The sequence below is a fragment of the Ambystoma mexicanum genome, chromosome 1p (genome assembly GCF_040938575.1).
Source record: "Ambystoma mexicanum isolate Mex_15411 chromosome 1p, UKY_AmexF1_1, whole genome shotgun sequence".
Classification (NCBI taxonomy): Eukaryota; Metazoa; Chordata; class Amphibia; order Caudata; family Ambystomatidae; genus Ambystoma; species Ambystoma mexicanum.
Genome location: NC_090921.1, coordinates 983,012,353 through 983,028,930, shown reverse-complemented (window position 1 = coordinate 983,028,930; position 16,578 = coordinate 983,012,353). Strand labels below are relative to the sequence as shown.

The 16,578-nt window shown below is 45.5% G+C and overlaps 1 protein-coding gene across 7 annotated transcripts in view; it reads left to right on the top strand.

Moving 5' to 3' along the window:
* CNGB1 (cyclic nucleotide gated channel subunit beta 1) overlaps positions 1-16,578 on the top strand; it is a 1,007,057-nt gene that overhangs the window by 773,934 nt on the left and 216,545 nt on the right. For all 7 annotated transcript variants that reach the window (XM_069654372.1, XM_069654395.1, XM_069654388.1 and 4 more), the window contains 2 exons: positions 1,219-1,407; positions 3,817-4,025. In XM_069654372.1, the coding sequence (XP_069510473.1) occupies positions 1,219-1,407; positions 3,817-4,025 (398 nt within the window). The remainder of the gene's footprint in view (positions 1-1,218; positions 1,408-3,816; positions 4,026-16,578) is intronic.

Sequence of the window (16,578 nt, the reverse complement as noted above, 5' to 3'; positions counted from 1 at the left end):
GTGCAGAAGAAGGCTTAACTGTGACATGGAATCGACTTTGGAGGCAGTGACGCAGAGCGCTTGGAATAGTGGACGCCTTGCAAGTTGCCCCTGGTGGTCGCCTGCTTCTCACCTTTAAAAACATAGTTGCATTATTATCTGGACAAAGTGTAATTATCAAATCTGTTCAAATGTAACCCCCAAATAAGTTACCCAATATAGCCTTTTGAAACTTTTGAATTGGCACCCCTCAATTGTTTTACTTTTGTGATCGGGAGAGGGTGGGTTGGGGGAGGGGGGTGCTGCCTGATTTTGTCTTGCAGATTTTCTAATGTCTCTTGCCTTTCAGATTTTCTGTGTCATGTCTCTGCATGGATTACTCTGCCTTTTTCGCTCTGTTGTAGCCGGTTATTAATTACTACCATTTCATGTATTATACCATCGCCTTAATTGTGTAAAGCGCCTTGGCGTAAGGTGCTATATAAAAAAATGAGTCCCCTCTCTGTGGTATTCACTTGTGCTCTTGTCCTCGCTCACGAGGCAGTTTGAGGTCTATTGAGGGCCATCTTTTTCCTCTCTCAAAGAGACCCCTTCTTCTGAGTGTTGTATGTGCTCTCTAAGGTTTCCCCGTGGCCTGAGTGGCCTCTCTTTTGCAATCCTTTCTTTTCCAGCCATTGTTTCATGAACTCTAGTCCTAGGTGAATGCTCTTTCATGGACTGCACTGGTGGGATGGGGGGCCTGCCCCTTGCCAGCACTCCTTTCCTCAGGGGATTCTCTGTGGTTCTTCTGCTCCCAAGTGTTTGCACTTGGATTTGTCTCTTAGCCTCTATGGCCCTCCCTTGCCTGTGTCCGCTCCCTGGTTGTGGTTGCTGGGCTACCGCCGGGTTTTGGGTGGGTTCTGAGCCTATTATAGATATGTACACTCCTGAACCCCATCTTCTGGAAGCGCTCTTGAAACCATTCCTTGGCCGAGACAGTAGCACAAGCACTCTTCTCCCGAGGACCCTATTTTTGGGAGTGTTCTGGAGTTGCTTGCTCTCACAAGTTCCATCCCTCGATAAGTACCCTGTCCCCACCTTCATCTCCGGGACATTTCTATGGAGCCCATTTTCTTTCCTAACTCTTAAAGGGCCCTCTTCCACCTGCTCTCAAATAAGATTCTAAAAACATAAGCAGCAAATGGAAATTCTCACACAATCTCTCACAACTCTTGTACTAACACTGATTCTTCCTTGCAGCCCCTACAAAGAAAGCCGGCGCGGTGGCACCACCTCCCCCGCCACCTCCGCCAGAGGAAAAGAAAGAACCGGAAGAAGTTAAAGAGGAGGAGCATTACTGCGAGATGCTGTGCTGCAAATTCAAAACACGGCCCTGGCGCAAGCGATGGGACAAATACAAGTTCCCGTCCAGCATCGACCCTCTCACCAGTAAGTACCTTGGAGATAGACTGTGTTTGTGGTGGACAATGGAATAGCATAAAGGATTTTACATGAGTCATTGACTGACTAATTGATTCACTGAATACATTAATTCATTCGTTCATTCACCATCAAGTGCCTTTATCCTGATGCTGAGCAACAATTTAGTCCAGGGACTCACATCTCCGATCTACAGGGCCCACAGGCTACTTTGGTTTAGGCTATGATGTGTTATAACAGAATTGCCTATTTAGGTACAAAGAATGAAAAGTGCTCTAATACATATTATTGCCTGCCTAAAGGAAGAGTAATAATCAGGACACATTTGACCTCATTACGAGTTTGGCGGTAACCCGCCGGTGCTAACGGCTGTGTTGCCGCTGAACTCATAATACCATTCGGCCACCTGATATGCGGGTGCTACTAGGACATTACAAGACCTGGTGGCCTGGGATGTCAAGGCGGCAGAAAGTGTAAGTGGCCATTCCTGTGGTGTTCCATGGGACGCCACTGGAATGGGGACACGGAAGCACCGGCTCGTTGCTAACGGTGCTGGGGGTTCTGTGAAAACCATGCCTGCAGTTCAGACCTGCCAGAAGCAACAGTCCTGCAGGCATTCTCGTAGTCTGGCGGTCCAGAAAGGGCGCGGGTACGCTGCTAGCAGCACCCTTCTTCCCAGACCACCAGTGATTCCCGCGCCTGCCTTCTCAACTGATTGGGACTTGCTGTGCTACAGCCAGGCCCCCAATAAAGCATCTAAATCTGACTGCCATCCCTTTAAGACTTTTACACGGGGCTCTCTTGGTGCGGGATCCCTCTCATGCCGGCCCCACGCCTGTAAATAGTGCAGCATCAATGCCACAGGTCCTTTTCTCTTTAGCACCAAAGTTGAAGTGTAGAATGTGCTGAAAAAGCATGAAAAGGGTGGGTGTCATGACTGACGAGTGCCAGGCCTCAGAGTACCAGAATCACTGTGAGGTACCCTTTTCTTTCTTCCCAACTGATTGCAAACACAATTATACAGCCCACAAACAATGGGAAGAGGCACGACCATAATCCAGCCAGGTCCAAGCAAGCAGGTTGCACACAGCAACTTGGCCAGAAGGTCTTGCTAGGCAGTAATGGCTCCGAAATGCATATTTCTGGCCCCCGAGCATGCACCACAGAATTCCAGGAAATGGCCCTGAAAGTCTCGGGGCAATGTGCTCGCTTTGGAAGCAAGACAACGTGGAGCAACACAGGTTCCATCCCCAGGTCTACACTTAGAAACCTCTGGGTATTAAGCGCATTATAACTAACCTAACATATCATATCAAAGGCCGCGGCTGCTGCTTTTGGTGTGGTGGCGTGTGCATTATGTATGTGAGGCTTGGGAATTCTTCAATGGCAGTGCTATTACTTCAATTTTGGAGGTGAGGGTAGTGAAGAAGTGCATTGTGGGAAACTATGAAGGACACTCCTATGTCACAATATCAACCATGGTAGAGCATCGATAAGGGTAGAAGCGCTGCACCCCCTCCCACCCCCCAATTTAAAATATGTCCCTCTTATGACCTGATGCACTCAGGGCCTTACGTTGAATTAAGATGCAAAGGTTTCCCACACACCAGTGGAATAGGACAAAAAGTAAGAGGGCAAAAAGTCTGAAGCCCAAAAGTCTGCCCCCTATTTCTTCGCATATATATAGGTGGGCGGTAAAGCTAATAAAAATGTATAGGGTCTCGCCCACATATATATATGCAAAGAAATGGGGGGTGAAATCGGAGTTTTGGGCTTCAGAATTTTTAGTCTGGTCATTTCACGCAGATCCCACACCATTAGCTGAAGGCCACTTTTATTTTGGTGTGGCAATTGTAATTGTTTATTTATAACACGCTTAATACCCAGAGGTTTCTAAGTGGACCGGGAATCGAACCTGTGTCGCACCGTGTCGTTTTGCATTGAAGGAAAGCAGGTTGCCCCTGAGCTATCCCCCGAGACAACGAACCTGAAACAAAATTCATTGCATAAGCAAAATAAAATCCCTGGCACCGGGCGCTGTGATGTTCATGCGTCCAGGGTCGAAGCACAAGGAACTTGATCCCAGACATGTGCAACACAGTGCAGGGCGAGAAGGAGCCCAGAACTACTAGGCCAGGCTCTCTTCCCTGCCTTGGGTGCCTAGTACCAGGCCCATGGCAGGGGAAAGGTTCCTTCCCCCCACACTGATCCGACTGCTCACTTGCTGGGGGTGGGACCAACAGGCACAGGTGAGAAGATGCTTTCCTTTGTGAATAGGCAGTGCTCTCCCATATGCCACTGCCAGGCTGATGCACCAGAGGGACACGGCTGGGGGAAGGGAGGCGCGCATCTCTGGAGAGCTTCCCACTTGAGGCCTGATGTTTACTCCTCTCCTCTCCCCAAACTCTCCTCTCTTAGACCTGATGTACGTGCTCTGGCTCTTCTTTGTGGTCATGGCCTGGAACTGGAACTGCTGGCTGATCCCAGTGCGCTGGGCCTTCCCCTACCAGACGCCTACAAACATCCACTACTGGCTCATGATGGACTACCTGTGCGACCTGATTTACCTGCTGGACATTGCAGTCTTCCAGATACGGCTGCAGTTTGTGCGCGGCGGCGACATCATTGTGAGTGACCGATGCCTCTGCTGTGTTCATCTCTGGGCATCCTGCTTGGCTTATGATCTCACTTCCTGAAGTTACCCCCTGTGGCTGCGTAGTTACCCTTTCAGATCATGCCCTGATATCAAAGTACCTGGTGGCACTCAGCAAGCATCCTACTTATCCCATGTGTTGAATAGCAATGTTTTGTTCCATTTCATTTTCATAGCAGGGATTAAAATCTAGTGCTTCATGCCGGATTCCTTCCACTTCTGAGCGCTGTAATAACCGGTCTATCATGGGCCTGGCTACTATAGTGGTAGTTACTCTTGTGTCCTGCTGTCTCGATTTCCCAACTGGTAGAGTATGGCATGTAGAACTGGAAGCTTCCCCAAAAGATGCTGTCACTCTAAAAATGTTGATGCCAGCCTCCCAGCAGGAGCATTCCCACACTCATTGATACATATTTTATTTATTTATTTATATCGCGCTCATACACAAGTGTTTCAGAGCGCAACCAGGCAAGGTGGGGGGGACAGGGAAAACAAACAAAAAACTATGATCTTACTAAGCCCAGTGACATTAAGAACGTGCAAGTGCATGGGATAAGGGAAAAAGGGGGAAAGTGCATGGAAGCGGGAGAGTGGAAAGTGCGGAACACAGGACAGACGGAATAAATAATAAATAAAATAATTAAATAAATAAGGCGATAAACAGTGCAACCAGCAAGTGGTAAGTGCTAGGTTAAACAGATAGGGTGTATCTGATAAGTGCAGAAGAAGAAAAGAGGGTGGAGTACTGTATGGGTAACAGATACAGACCCCAGTGCAGGGGGTGGCAGTGCAGGAGGGTGGCAGGGTGAGCAGGTACCAGGGCCTGAAGGACAGAGGGTGGCCAGCTGCACAGTGCCTGAGAGGGAGAAAACAGATCAGCAGGTGAGAGGAGGGGCAAAGGCAGAGACGAAGAAGAAGGTCTTGAGGTGCTTCCGGAACCAGAGATGGTTCTCCTCAAGTTTCAAGGTGGCAGGGAGGCTGTTCCAAAGGGAGACTTTTCCAAAGGGAGGCTGTGCCGCCCACCGATGCCCCACCAACAGTCACCTGCCAATTGCAGCTTCACACCTACTGACAGAACGCAAGAACTTGTTCTCCTGGCATCTGGTCTCTTTTTGGCAGTGCCATTTTTCCTCTGTGGTCTGCACCTCCTGAAGTGAGCCTCTGTTTATTCCATTTGGCTGCATTTTCTGAAAACATTGGTCCAATCTCCCAATCATGCTGCTGATCACAGGGTTTAAGCAATGCATGGATGGAGTGAGCCTGTCTTAGTGGTGGATTTGCAGAGAGCACGCCTGGATGGAGTGAGCCTGTCTTAGTGGTGGATTTGCAGAGAGCACGCCTGGATGGAGTGAGCTGTCTTAGTGGTGGATTTGCATAGAGCACGTCTGGATGGAGTGAGCCTGTCTTAGTGGTGGATTTGCAGAGAGCACGCCTGGATGGAGTGAGCCTGCTTTAGTGGTGGATTTGCAGAGAGCACGCCTGGATGGAGTGAGCCTGTCTTAGTGGTGGATTTGCAGAAAGCACGCCTGGATGGAGTGAGCCAGTCTGAGCCTGTCTTAGTGGTGGATTTGCAGAGAGCACGCCTGGATGGAGTGAGCCTGTCTTAGTGCTGGATTTGCAGAGAGCACGCCTGGATGGAGTGAGCCTGTCTTAGTGGTGGATTTGCAGAGAGCACGCCTGGATGGAGTGAGCCTGTCTTAGTGGTGGATTTGCACAGAGCACGCCTGGCCTCCGGAAACATTTCCATTTGGGGAGCTCTGGCCAGTTCCGTAATGGAATTCCACCGAGGTCGCTGAGAACCATCTCACCTGCATGTTCAATAAAGGCCTTGTGCTGAAAGCCACTTCGCATGTCATAGCATAAAGGAGAGCATTGCATCTCCAAAGGGAGAGGGATTCGGACTGGGTGCGTGCTCTGCGTTGGCAAAGCCTTCATGCACCGCCGAGACAGTGGTCTCCCCCTCCCTGGAGCCTTGGTTGCTTCCGAGTAGCACTTGTTGGCAAAGAACCACGCCAAAGGTCTTGGCGTGTGGCACCGGACAACCTTTGGTCACTCCAGATAAGGTTGATTCAGTGAACCCAAATGAGTGTTCCAGCTGAGGTGCCATCACGAAAAGGACAGAAGAGGGTCGGTCACTGGGCTAAAGCCCGCAGGAAGGTTGGGAGGACCCCAGCCAATAGCCTTTGTTCGGGCGTTCAGATCCACTCCCTCCAGCTGGTGCCAGCGATTCTGTGAAGAGTGCTTAGGTCCAGGGTAAACGTAAGCCTTCCACATCCATTGCACCCGCACTGGTGTGTCATGCACACCAGTATCAGAATGGTGTGTGCAGAAAACTATAAACGTAAACATAAGAGATGGGGTCCCCATCCCCACGCGGAGTCCCAGCCAGCCCACTGGCTTCTTCATGTCTTTCCACAGTAGCAACAAGGGGGTGCAGGAGTAGGCTTGCATCAGTTGGGGTGTCCCCATGCATACATCCCTTAAAAAAAGAAGCACTCAAAAATAAATCGCCCAACGAACAAGAGGCATGATTTAGTCCCGCAGAGAGATTAGCTGAACATTGTCAGTTGAATTCACGTGCGGAATCTGGAGCAACAGGGGACTGAAATGAGCGAGTGGCAAGTCAACATTCCTTCACAAAGCTTTGGCTGGTGCTTGCAGGCACTCCGCACATGACACAGGGCGTTACTGTTTACAGGCACCATTTAGGATACGCCCTTTACTCCTCGTTCAGTTTATTTGAATCCAGTATTTCAATAAACTGTAGTGGGAATACCATGTCTGTGTGTAGTATGTCTTTGGGCTGAATCATCACGTCGGACCATCATAACATGCTGACCACTGATTACTCGTCTCCTCCACCTCCACCTCAGGTGCCAGTTACGCCTGAGAAGGAAACTTCCTCGTGCCTCACATTTCAAATTCCTAATTAACCAGCAATGGATTTAGCAAAATATAGAGCATCTGAAGTTATGCCCTCCATTCTATCTGATTGTTTTTGGGCATTCCATCTGGCGGTAAACAGTCTTTTCACTGAAAAAAATTTCATCGAAAGATGTTTCACCGAAAAATGTTCTTTGAAAGATTTTTTCATAGAACAAATCTTTGACTGAATTTTGAAAATGTGGGTTTGGAGGGGGACTCCTCCCCCCCTCCCAATAAAAAAAATAACGAATTCGGTATATAGGTTTTTCGATGAATAGTGTCCTAAATCTACATTAGGTGAAAACATTTTCAATGAACAATTTTCGTTGAAACATCTTTTCATTGTACACAAATTTGATGAAAAGACATGTAACCCCATCTGGCCGGGTCAAAAGGACATCATCCTTCTCCAGTGGTGAAACCTATTGATCCTTCTTCCTAGCAAATTCTGCCTTAAAACCTAATGCGGATACGGGTTCACCATCAATAGCGAATATTTCAGGACAAGTCTATCCAGCTAGACAATTTGGAGTTCTCCTTCATGAAGCAACAAAAGCAGAAAATAATATGCTACCAGAAAAACTCATTTTTCTGGTCAATTTTAAACATTACATTGCCAGTCAGAAAAAAGCCTAATTTAAGAATGGAATCATCTTATAGAGCAGGCACTTTTAACCTGGACGAGGGTCACACTATGAGCTTTGTATTCAAAAGTTATCATTAAAATCTAAGTAAAACATCTAATGGGAAATCTACCAGCCCAGTAAGTGGCCCATATCAGAAACCAGCTGCAGGTCTAGACAAAGAAGCTAGCGCTCGGAAGTCGCAAGGGAAGAAATCAATCTTCAGTGCTTTTCCAGCCCTATTGCAAATGAATTCCTCCTAAGGTGGTGGAGTAATTTAAATGTCTGTCAAAGGGCAAGGAAACTGCTCTCCAACAATTACCAGCAAATAAGATACTTACCAACACCAATGCAGTTTTATATTCAAAGACACACTTGCTGTTCTTCATTCAGATATCCAGATATCCAGCATGGATATGATCTCTGGTGTCAATGCATTTCTCACCATCTTCTGATGAGGTTTTGCAGGCATACAAAATGGGATGAGAGACAACAACATCTTTGAGTGTCGTTACTTCTCCTTCCTCTAAGTCTGTCAAATATCAGCGTTTGCAGGCATTTAAAAACCCTAACTGAAATGCATGTTTGAAAAATAGACCATTTTCTAAAGAAAAGAAGACATTTGTTCCACTTTAGGAGCTGTCGTAACACAATGTGAAACCAAAATGTAAGCTTTACAACATTTTGGGAACTACACAATTTCCTTTTTTTCGATCGAGGCTTATGCATCTTCAGTGGCAGAGAGGCTGTCTTCCTTTTACAAATGGGGGACTGCTGGCAAGACCTTTTGGATCTGAGAATAATAGGAGAGTTTTTAATTGAACATTACATCTATTTTACCTTCCTCCAAAAGTCCTTCAGGGGAGTCAGCATCTTCTCTTGCTGAGAGCAATCCAGCTTGTGCCATCGAATGAGATAGGCATTCCTGTCACATCACTGGTCCCAAAAGATTGGGGGCATCAGCCATATTCTAGATCTCTCAGACCTGGATCTCTTTTTTACTAATCGAGGCTTTGGACAAGGTGATAGTGTCCTACATCAAATTCACTTGTTGAAATCAACAACTGTTGAGTTTCGAGAATCTCCAGTATGTCTACTTCTGTGTTTCCATCAGGAAAGAACATGGTCAATTTTTGAGATTCATCCTGGAAGATCAACACTACCCATACCAGTGTTTACCCTGTGGACTAAATTCTGCCCCAAGAGTTACAAAGGTTCTCTCAGAGTCCGCGGCTCACCTGGGATTGTAGAAGGTTCCTCTCTTATCATATTTGAATGACTGGCTTATGCAGGATTTGTCTCTGAGTCTCAATTTGGTGTAACTAAGGGATAAAAACAAAGAAACCAAGGATGTTGGTTCGACATAGTTTATTTGGTATGTTTCTTCGGGTATTTGTATGTTTTTTCTTCTGGTCTTCTTCCAGGGTTATTGCCCTGGTGTCCTGCCTGCTTTTTGGTCTCCTAGGCTTATCCCCAAGTGACTCTCCTGCTTTGAGCGACGAGTTGGTCCCTAGGTGGTCCTTCCCTCTTTTCTGTGCCCTGGTTAAGTCCCCAGGCAATGGGTCTTGCTTGCTCTCTCTTGCTCTTTGTTAGGCCTTACTCTTTTCTTTCTTTACTATCTCAAGGACTGTTTGCTTGTTCTCTGAGGTTAAGGTCTTCACCATTCTCTCTCTCCCTCTGATCTGCCATCTTCTTTCTTTTAGCTCCCTTTTGCGTCAAAGTGTCTCTCTCTTCCTCTGCTTTCTATGTTTCCCTTTCACTGATATTTCTTCCGGTCTCCAGGTCTTATTCTCCACCAGTCCTCAGCTTTCGATTTTCTCTTCACCTTGCCCCGTCTCTGAATTAAAGTCCCCCTCAGTCTCTAGGTTTTATGTTTCTACCCACTCCAGGTCTTACAATGTTTCTATTGAGTGCTCCAGTCCGACCCATCTTCTTCCTGTGCTAGATTTTGAATCTGCATGTTTCAGGGCCAATTCAGGTATTCCTTCAGCAAAAGAGGTGGATTAAGGGAGATGTCGTTTTTTCCCTTTTTGATCTATTAGCCAAGTCTGGACTTGGTACATGTTCTTAAGCATTATTCCTGTCCTCAGCGACCTGACTAGCATCTCCTCAGAATTTTGCTCCTCCCCAAACCGCAATTGATTTTCCCAGCTTTTCCTCCTTACAAAGAATGGAATTCTTGGAGCTGCATTTCTTGTGCATTGGGTTGGGATAATTGGGTTGTCCCCATTCATCCAAGTTACTTGGTCTGAAAATCTATTTTCCCACATTACAGATCTCTTTGGGGATGCAAAGGTCTAATTCCCAGGTCCATGTGTCGAAGATCACGCTGTCACTTTGTCGCTGTGACACACTTCACAACAAGGTTATTCAATAAATCAGAAAGAAAAATCAGTTGATTCCAACTCCATAGATTCGGTTCATTGTTGCATTTCTGGAAACCTCTTTAGGGTGACTTTTCCTCTTCCAGGAGAATTCTGTTCATACAACGAATGACTCTTCACTTTGAGAAACACAGCAAAATGTCAGCTTGGTTGTTCAAGCGATGTGTCGAGCTTACAGCATATGCGCACCATTTGCTACAAGTTTCCAAATTGAAGGTGAGACTTCTGAAGATCCACCTTTTACACCAGTTGGATCAGCCCAAACAGAGACAATTTCAGAAGCGGTTCAGAATTCTCTACAATAGTGAGTCCAGGAGGACAATCCATTAGAAATTTCTTCAGTTTATCCTCCTGCCACTTAAATCATATAACAAAGGTCTGTTTCCTTTTTTGGCTGGGATACTTGCCGCCATTTTCTCAGTTTTATGGATTTGGCCCAATTCAAAACATATCAACCATCTTCATATTTTGGGATCTTTTCTTTATTCATGCAGGGAAATGTGTTCAAGTTCATACTGGCAATGTGATAGCAATGTTTTGCCTGAGCGAACAAGGAAGCACCAAATCTCACGCTGTGTCTCTTTGCAGTGCAATTGTGCCAATGGACCCTAAAGCTGGCTTTTGCATGGTAGAGGAAACAAAGATGAATGGAATAGTCCCTCATCAGATCCTTCGACAGTGCAGTTTATCACTCAGAGACATCTTTGTGGCCAAGTCCAGTTCTCTTTGTCTTGAGTAGGCATCCCTCTTAGGCGCAAAGGGGCATTACACAAAGTACGCTTTTCTCTAGTGCTCTATGAAATTCTTTTCTGCATTTCCACCATTTCCACTTGATCATCGAACAGTGCAGGATTTCTAGGGATGAAAGATTTTGAATATGATTCTGATGGCGCCATGCTGACCTTGCCAGATCTGCTTCTCAGAATTAATTCTACTTTTGATCAACAAGTATCTAATACACCCTCAGATTATGGGCCTCCTAGCTAAACACAGGACTTAGTTCTTCACCCCTCTTACCATTGCTGATTTTAAGAGCCTGCTTCCTGATAACTTATGCACACAGTGGGTTCCTGGAAGAGAACGTTGCCGTTATGTGTGCTGCCAGAAGGGAATCCGCTAGAAAGCATAACAAGTGCAAATGGCTACGATTGCATCATAAGGATCCTCAGAAGCAGATCAATCCTGCCGTTCAATGATGCTCTTTCCTTTATTACTTCCCTCTCAAGCACAGATCTTCCGGGAGGATCCTGTAAACTCTACCATCCAGCTATTTCAGCTTACTTGAGTGGACCAAGTTATTACATCTTCACCCCGTAGGGCCTCAATGTTGGTAGAATCTGGTTCTTGCGTCCATTATGCACAAACCTTTTGAACCCTTATTGTCATGTGCTTTAGATTTCCTAATTCAGAAAACAGCTTTCCGTGGTGCTATCAGTTTGGCCGGCGCATTAGAGAGCTTCAAACCTTCTCTTCTGAAGACCCTTACATCATTTTCCGCAAAGACAAAGTGGTCCTCTGAATAGTTGCTGCCTTTATTCCGAAGGTGTTACCTGAATTACACTGAAGAAAAAAGAAATGCTGGTCCCCTTTTCATACACAAGGCACCCCACTTCTTTAGCTGAAGAAATACTTCATAATCTGGATGTGTAAAGATGCCTGACATTTTACTTACAAAGAACAAAACCTTTCAGGAATTCAAATAATCTTTTTATCATATACAGCAGGCTTATTCCAGGTAACAAAGCAGCTGCTGTATTCTCTTGCATTTCAGAAGCCTATGGACTAGAGGCGTACAGGTCCCTCAGCGACTTCACAATCATTCTACTCGAGCTGAGGAGTATCAGAGGCGTTTCCGAGACATGTGCCTATTGCAGACACCTGTAGGGCAGTTCCATGGGCCACCCCTTATGTTTATTGGAAGATTGATACTTTAGATGCTTTCTCTAGGAGGGATTCTGCCTGAGAACAGTCCTCTGCCCAACGTTTGGGTTTGTAAAATCAAATCAAATTCTAAACCACATGGCAATGGGTAAGAGCAGGCCGTAGGAGTAAGTAAGGTATTACCCACATTGACCTTTTATAATTGACCTTTTGTCCTAATTGACCTAATTATAGTGGTCCTAATTGACCTTCTGCACAATTGACCTTTATATCATTTTAGTTATTTTATATTGGGTTGGTTTTGGATTATAAATAATATAAGGGGATTGGGTGAGGGGCTGCGGGGGGTTTTGGATTGGGTGGGGGGTTGCGCAGGGTTTCCCCCCGCATATATGTCCTTATTGACCTTTTAAATTAGGTACATTCTCCCGAAGTCAATTCTCCCGAGGTCATTTGTGAAAAGGTCAATCAGTATACATCCGTAATAAAAACTGTCTTCGTAGTAATAACCATACTGTTAGTTTTTCCTCCCTCTCTAGTGCACTAAGCCCTGCAATCCTTCCCCTCTGCAATATATGCTTTGCTGCAACCTTACAAAAAGCATGATGGAAAGAGCATGCAGGAGATGTGGCATAATGGTTGCTGGGAGATGAGTGGAGGGGTGTAGCCCTCAGCACACACACAGAGCTGTGAGTGCAGCATCAGAATTGTTATAGTATTATTTTATTATTATTTTAATTAGGGGATTTATTGAGTGCTGACCTAGCGCAAGCAATGGAGAGCTTTATAAGTCACAGGAGGAAGTACACAGTGAGGGAACCATTGATACAGGTTGGTAACAGGAAAGCTGTCCAGGTCATTGCCACCATCCAAATGGGAGAGTACCAATGCTTGGACAGCGGATCTAACATTTTTTTCTGGGATGAACGGCTTGATTTTCCGTAGGCAGGAAAGTTGGTAGAAAGCCATCTGTGTCTTCCTTGCTGTGTGCTCCTTGAAGGAGGGGTGTCTGTCAATGTAGAACCTAATGGACTTTGCACAGGTGGTTTAGCTGGAGGGTATCGCGCTGTTACATCCCCAGGAGTTTATTCAAAATATGTTTTTCAGATTACATTATTTTGAAAAACTCATTGAAATATATGGGGAGGACGGGTGAGTTTTAAAAAAAAGAAATCTAATCTAAAAAAAATTATTTAGAAAAAAACCCATGCCGATTTGGGGACATGGAACCAGATGAAGTGTGAAACCCTCGAGGTTCTCAGCAGAGAGCCAGGTCTGAATGTCAGGGTGTTTGGTATTGTTGGTCAGCAGAATTAATTCAGTTTTGGAGGGGTTTAACTTCAGATAAGCAAGAGACATCCCGGACAGGATTGGATCAATGTAAGGCAGGCCTTAATCTGGGGATGTCTTCGATGGAGGATATCTTGAGGTCGAGGTAGGTGCCATCTGTATATTGGTGAATGTGGATGCTGTCTGTAGCCAGGAGAGTTACGAGCAATTTGTGTAAAGCTTAAAGGTCAAGGGGGAGAGGATTGATCCTTGTTGGACTCCACAGAAGATGGGTAGAGTTGGTGATCTGGAGGAATCCATTTGTACGAATTGCTGGCAGTTGGGAAGGTATGATTTGTACCAGCTTAAGACAGTCTCACTGATCCTGATGCCGCAATATAGAATGCTAGTGTCTGCTGGTTTACTGTTTACTCGAACGCTGCTGAGAGGTTAAGGAGAACCAGGAGGCAAGAATGGCCATCATGGATAATGTTAAGAACACTGTTGATCACCTTTTCCATGCTGCTTCTGGGTCAGAAGCCAGATTGGTAGGACTGAAGGAGGTTATTGGCATCAATGTGTTGGAGGGGCTGCATTGCTACTGCTTTCTGAAGGATCTAACCAATAAAGGGAAGATGGAGGAATTGAGCGATAGTTGCTAAGTTTGTCAGGGTCCAGTGCTGGTTTCTTGAGAAGCGGAAGGATTTGCCTGCTCTTGGGTATTTGTCCGGTCTTCAGGGTCAAGGGAAAAGTGCCTTGAGTTAGGGAACTTTTGCTGATCGCCCGGTAAAGGCAGAGTACTTCAGTCAGAAGTGTCTTGAGTACAGAGGGAGGGAAGATTTCTTCTGCATATGATGTGACTTTGAGGGATGCTAGAGTGTCAGGGTCCGGCTTGAACGAATTCCACAGGAGCTGATGCTGGCCACACAGACCCTCACTAGGAGTTCACCTCTCAACCCTAAAGTAAAGCTGAGCTGAGAACCCCAAGAAAGGGAAAGGGGAATTTGGATAAAATAACAACGGAGACACTGCAGCCCTGCAACCATCTGGTAGGCTCTGGTATCTGTAGTAAACAAATACCCTTAGTTACTTATACATTAGTGTAGACTTCTTATCTTAAATTATTTTGGAAACAACTCTAACCTCTTTACCTCTTAAACCTCTTTTTAAGACTTAGAGGTTAATTATCTGCATGGAGTATAGAACAATTGTAGTACTTTAGAGCATATTGTCACTAGCCATTCAAGTCTCTTTAGAGTCCTAAGTAATGACTCTTGCAAGCAGTTCACTGACTTAGATGTTCTTGTTTGCTCCTTAAGAACATTAAACTCTATGGGATTTGAGTTTTAAATGCTTTTAAAAACAATGCAGTGTTTTCTAATGAAGTACTGAATTCCTTTTGCGTGAAGGTTACTTAAATGAAACGCGTTAACTTTCTTGAATGCTGCTGCTACTGCGTCTGCGTGTGAATCTTTCCTTTTTACAAGTGCGAACGTTTTGGGATGAACATGCGAATTCACAAGGCGTGAAAATTGTACTCGCGCTAAAAAAAATCACACGCGCACTGTATTAAAGAGAAAACACGTACACGCGCTAAAAGCACACGTGCACCTTAAATAATTCACGTACGCATGTAAAACGTGCACGCGATTAAAAATCACAAGTGCACCGTAATAAAGAGAAAACACGTATACGCGCTAAAAGCACACGCGCACCTTAACTAATTCACGTATGCGTGTAAAACATGCACGCGATGAAAAAATCACACGCGTCGTAAAAATGGACTCGCGCTCTATCGCAACCAAACACCAGATGTCGTACGCAACGTCACTCACGCGAAAATTGTACACGCGCTAAAAACAACTCACGCTCTGTAAAAATGGGCTCGCGCTCTATCGCTCTGCATACCCGCGCGCTCCCAAAACGACGTTGCTGAAGTCACGAGGCTTCACGCGCGCGCCAAACAGTCTTGAAACACTTTCCATGTAATTTATAACCTTAAAACTTGAGCGCACAGTCTTTACACTTGTCTGCTTACTGTATTTAAACTGTAAACTTCTCTCAGTTAATTTTAAACTTCTTAACACTTTAACTTCTTATTAGAAAAGTGGAAATTCTCTGTGAAAATCTTTAAGCTTTAAAAAGTACAATCCCACCTGAGGTCTTCTTGTTCACTCTGGCTCACCAAACGATTCTCTTCTTCTCTGGTAAATCTTCTGAACTCTGAAAGGCCTTACCTAAGGAGCCTAACAAATGTACAGCCAGCCACTGAATTTCTTTGGATGAAAGGCACTTTAGAATCTTGCTCACCTCACAAGAATCAAACCCATTGTCCTTTCCACCAATCAGGCAAACCAAACATATAATTGTTCCTTTAGCCAATCAGATTAAGTTTCTTTCTCTCCATCTTGACTTGGGCAAGCACAATGTTAATTCTATGCACAAATTCTTTCCGACTACTACTCAGCCAATTCTATGTACATACTCTTTCTGATTACTAATCCAGCCAGCCCTGACATAGAGTAGCAGTCAGGTCTTCCATGGAGAGTATCTTGAAAGTTTCCTAGATAATGGTGGTTTTGCGAGCTGGGATGTTTTTTGTGCTGCCGTCACTTGTGGTGTTGGTGTCTATGTGCTGGTGAATCATGCAGATCTTGTTGATGAAGAAAGGTAGTGGAATATTCACTGGGGTACGGGTTAGTCGGACATTTGGTTGATGCAATACTTCATGTCTTTGAAGATGGCTCTGATTTTATTGTTGACCTTGGTCATGGTGTTCTGGTATTAGTTGACCTTGGTAGTGGTGATCCGTCTTCTGCATGTAGAACAGAGGTCCATGAGCAGGGCGAGGCTGGTTTTGCCGAGGTAGATCAGCCCATGTGAGGTGGAGGTTGGCGACGTCTTCCGTGTCAGCTTCCACTGAGAAGTTCTTAAATGATAAGAAGGCTTGTTTGCTGGTTTATTGATGGGTGTGCTTGACCAGGGTGGTGTGATTTATGTCAAAAGGGATTGCCAATGGGCCAACCAGTCAGGCAGGATTCGAGAGCTGTGACAGAGGGTGGGCGGGTGGTGACAATGAGGTCATGAATATTAACTTTCATGTACCTTGGGTCTTTCATGTGCTGTGTTAAGTTCAGAGTGTCAACAAGGCAGTGGACTTCATGGACTTGGTTGCTTGGTTGCCATGGTCTTTGAAATCACAGAGGAAGATGTTTTTGGTGTATGTGAGAGACATGGTGATGCCCTAGTCCAAGAAGTCTCAGCTGAAGGAGTTGTTGGGTTTGGGTGCTCTGTAGATGAGGTGGAAGCTGACTGTGTCCATTGGGGAGAGTGGGAAGTGGCAGGAGAGTTTTTCAAAAGTGCTGATGGTGGCGATGTCCCGTTCGGTAGTAGGCCATGATGCCTTGTGAATGTGGCTTCCACCCAACTTGTTTGGGCAGCCTCT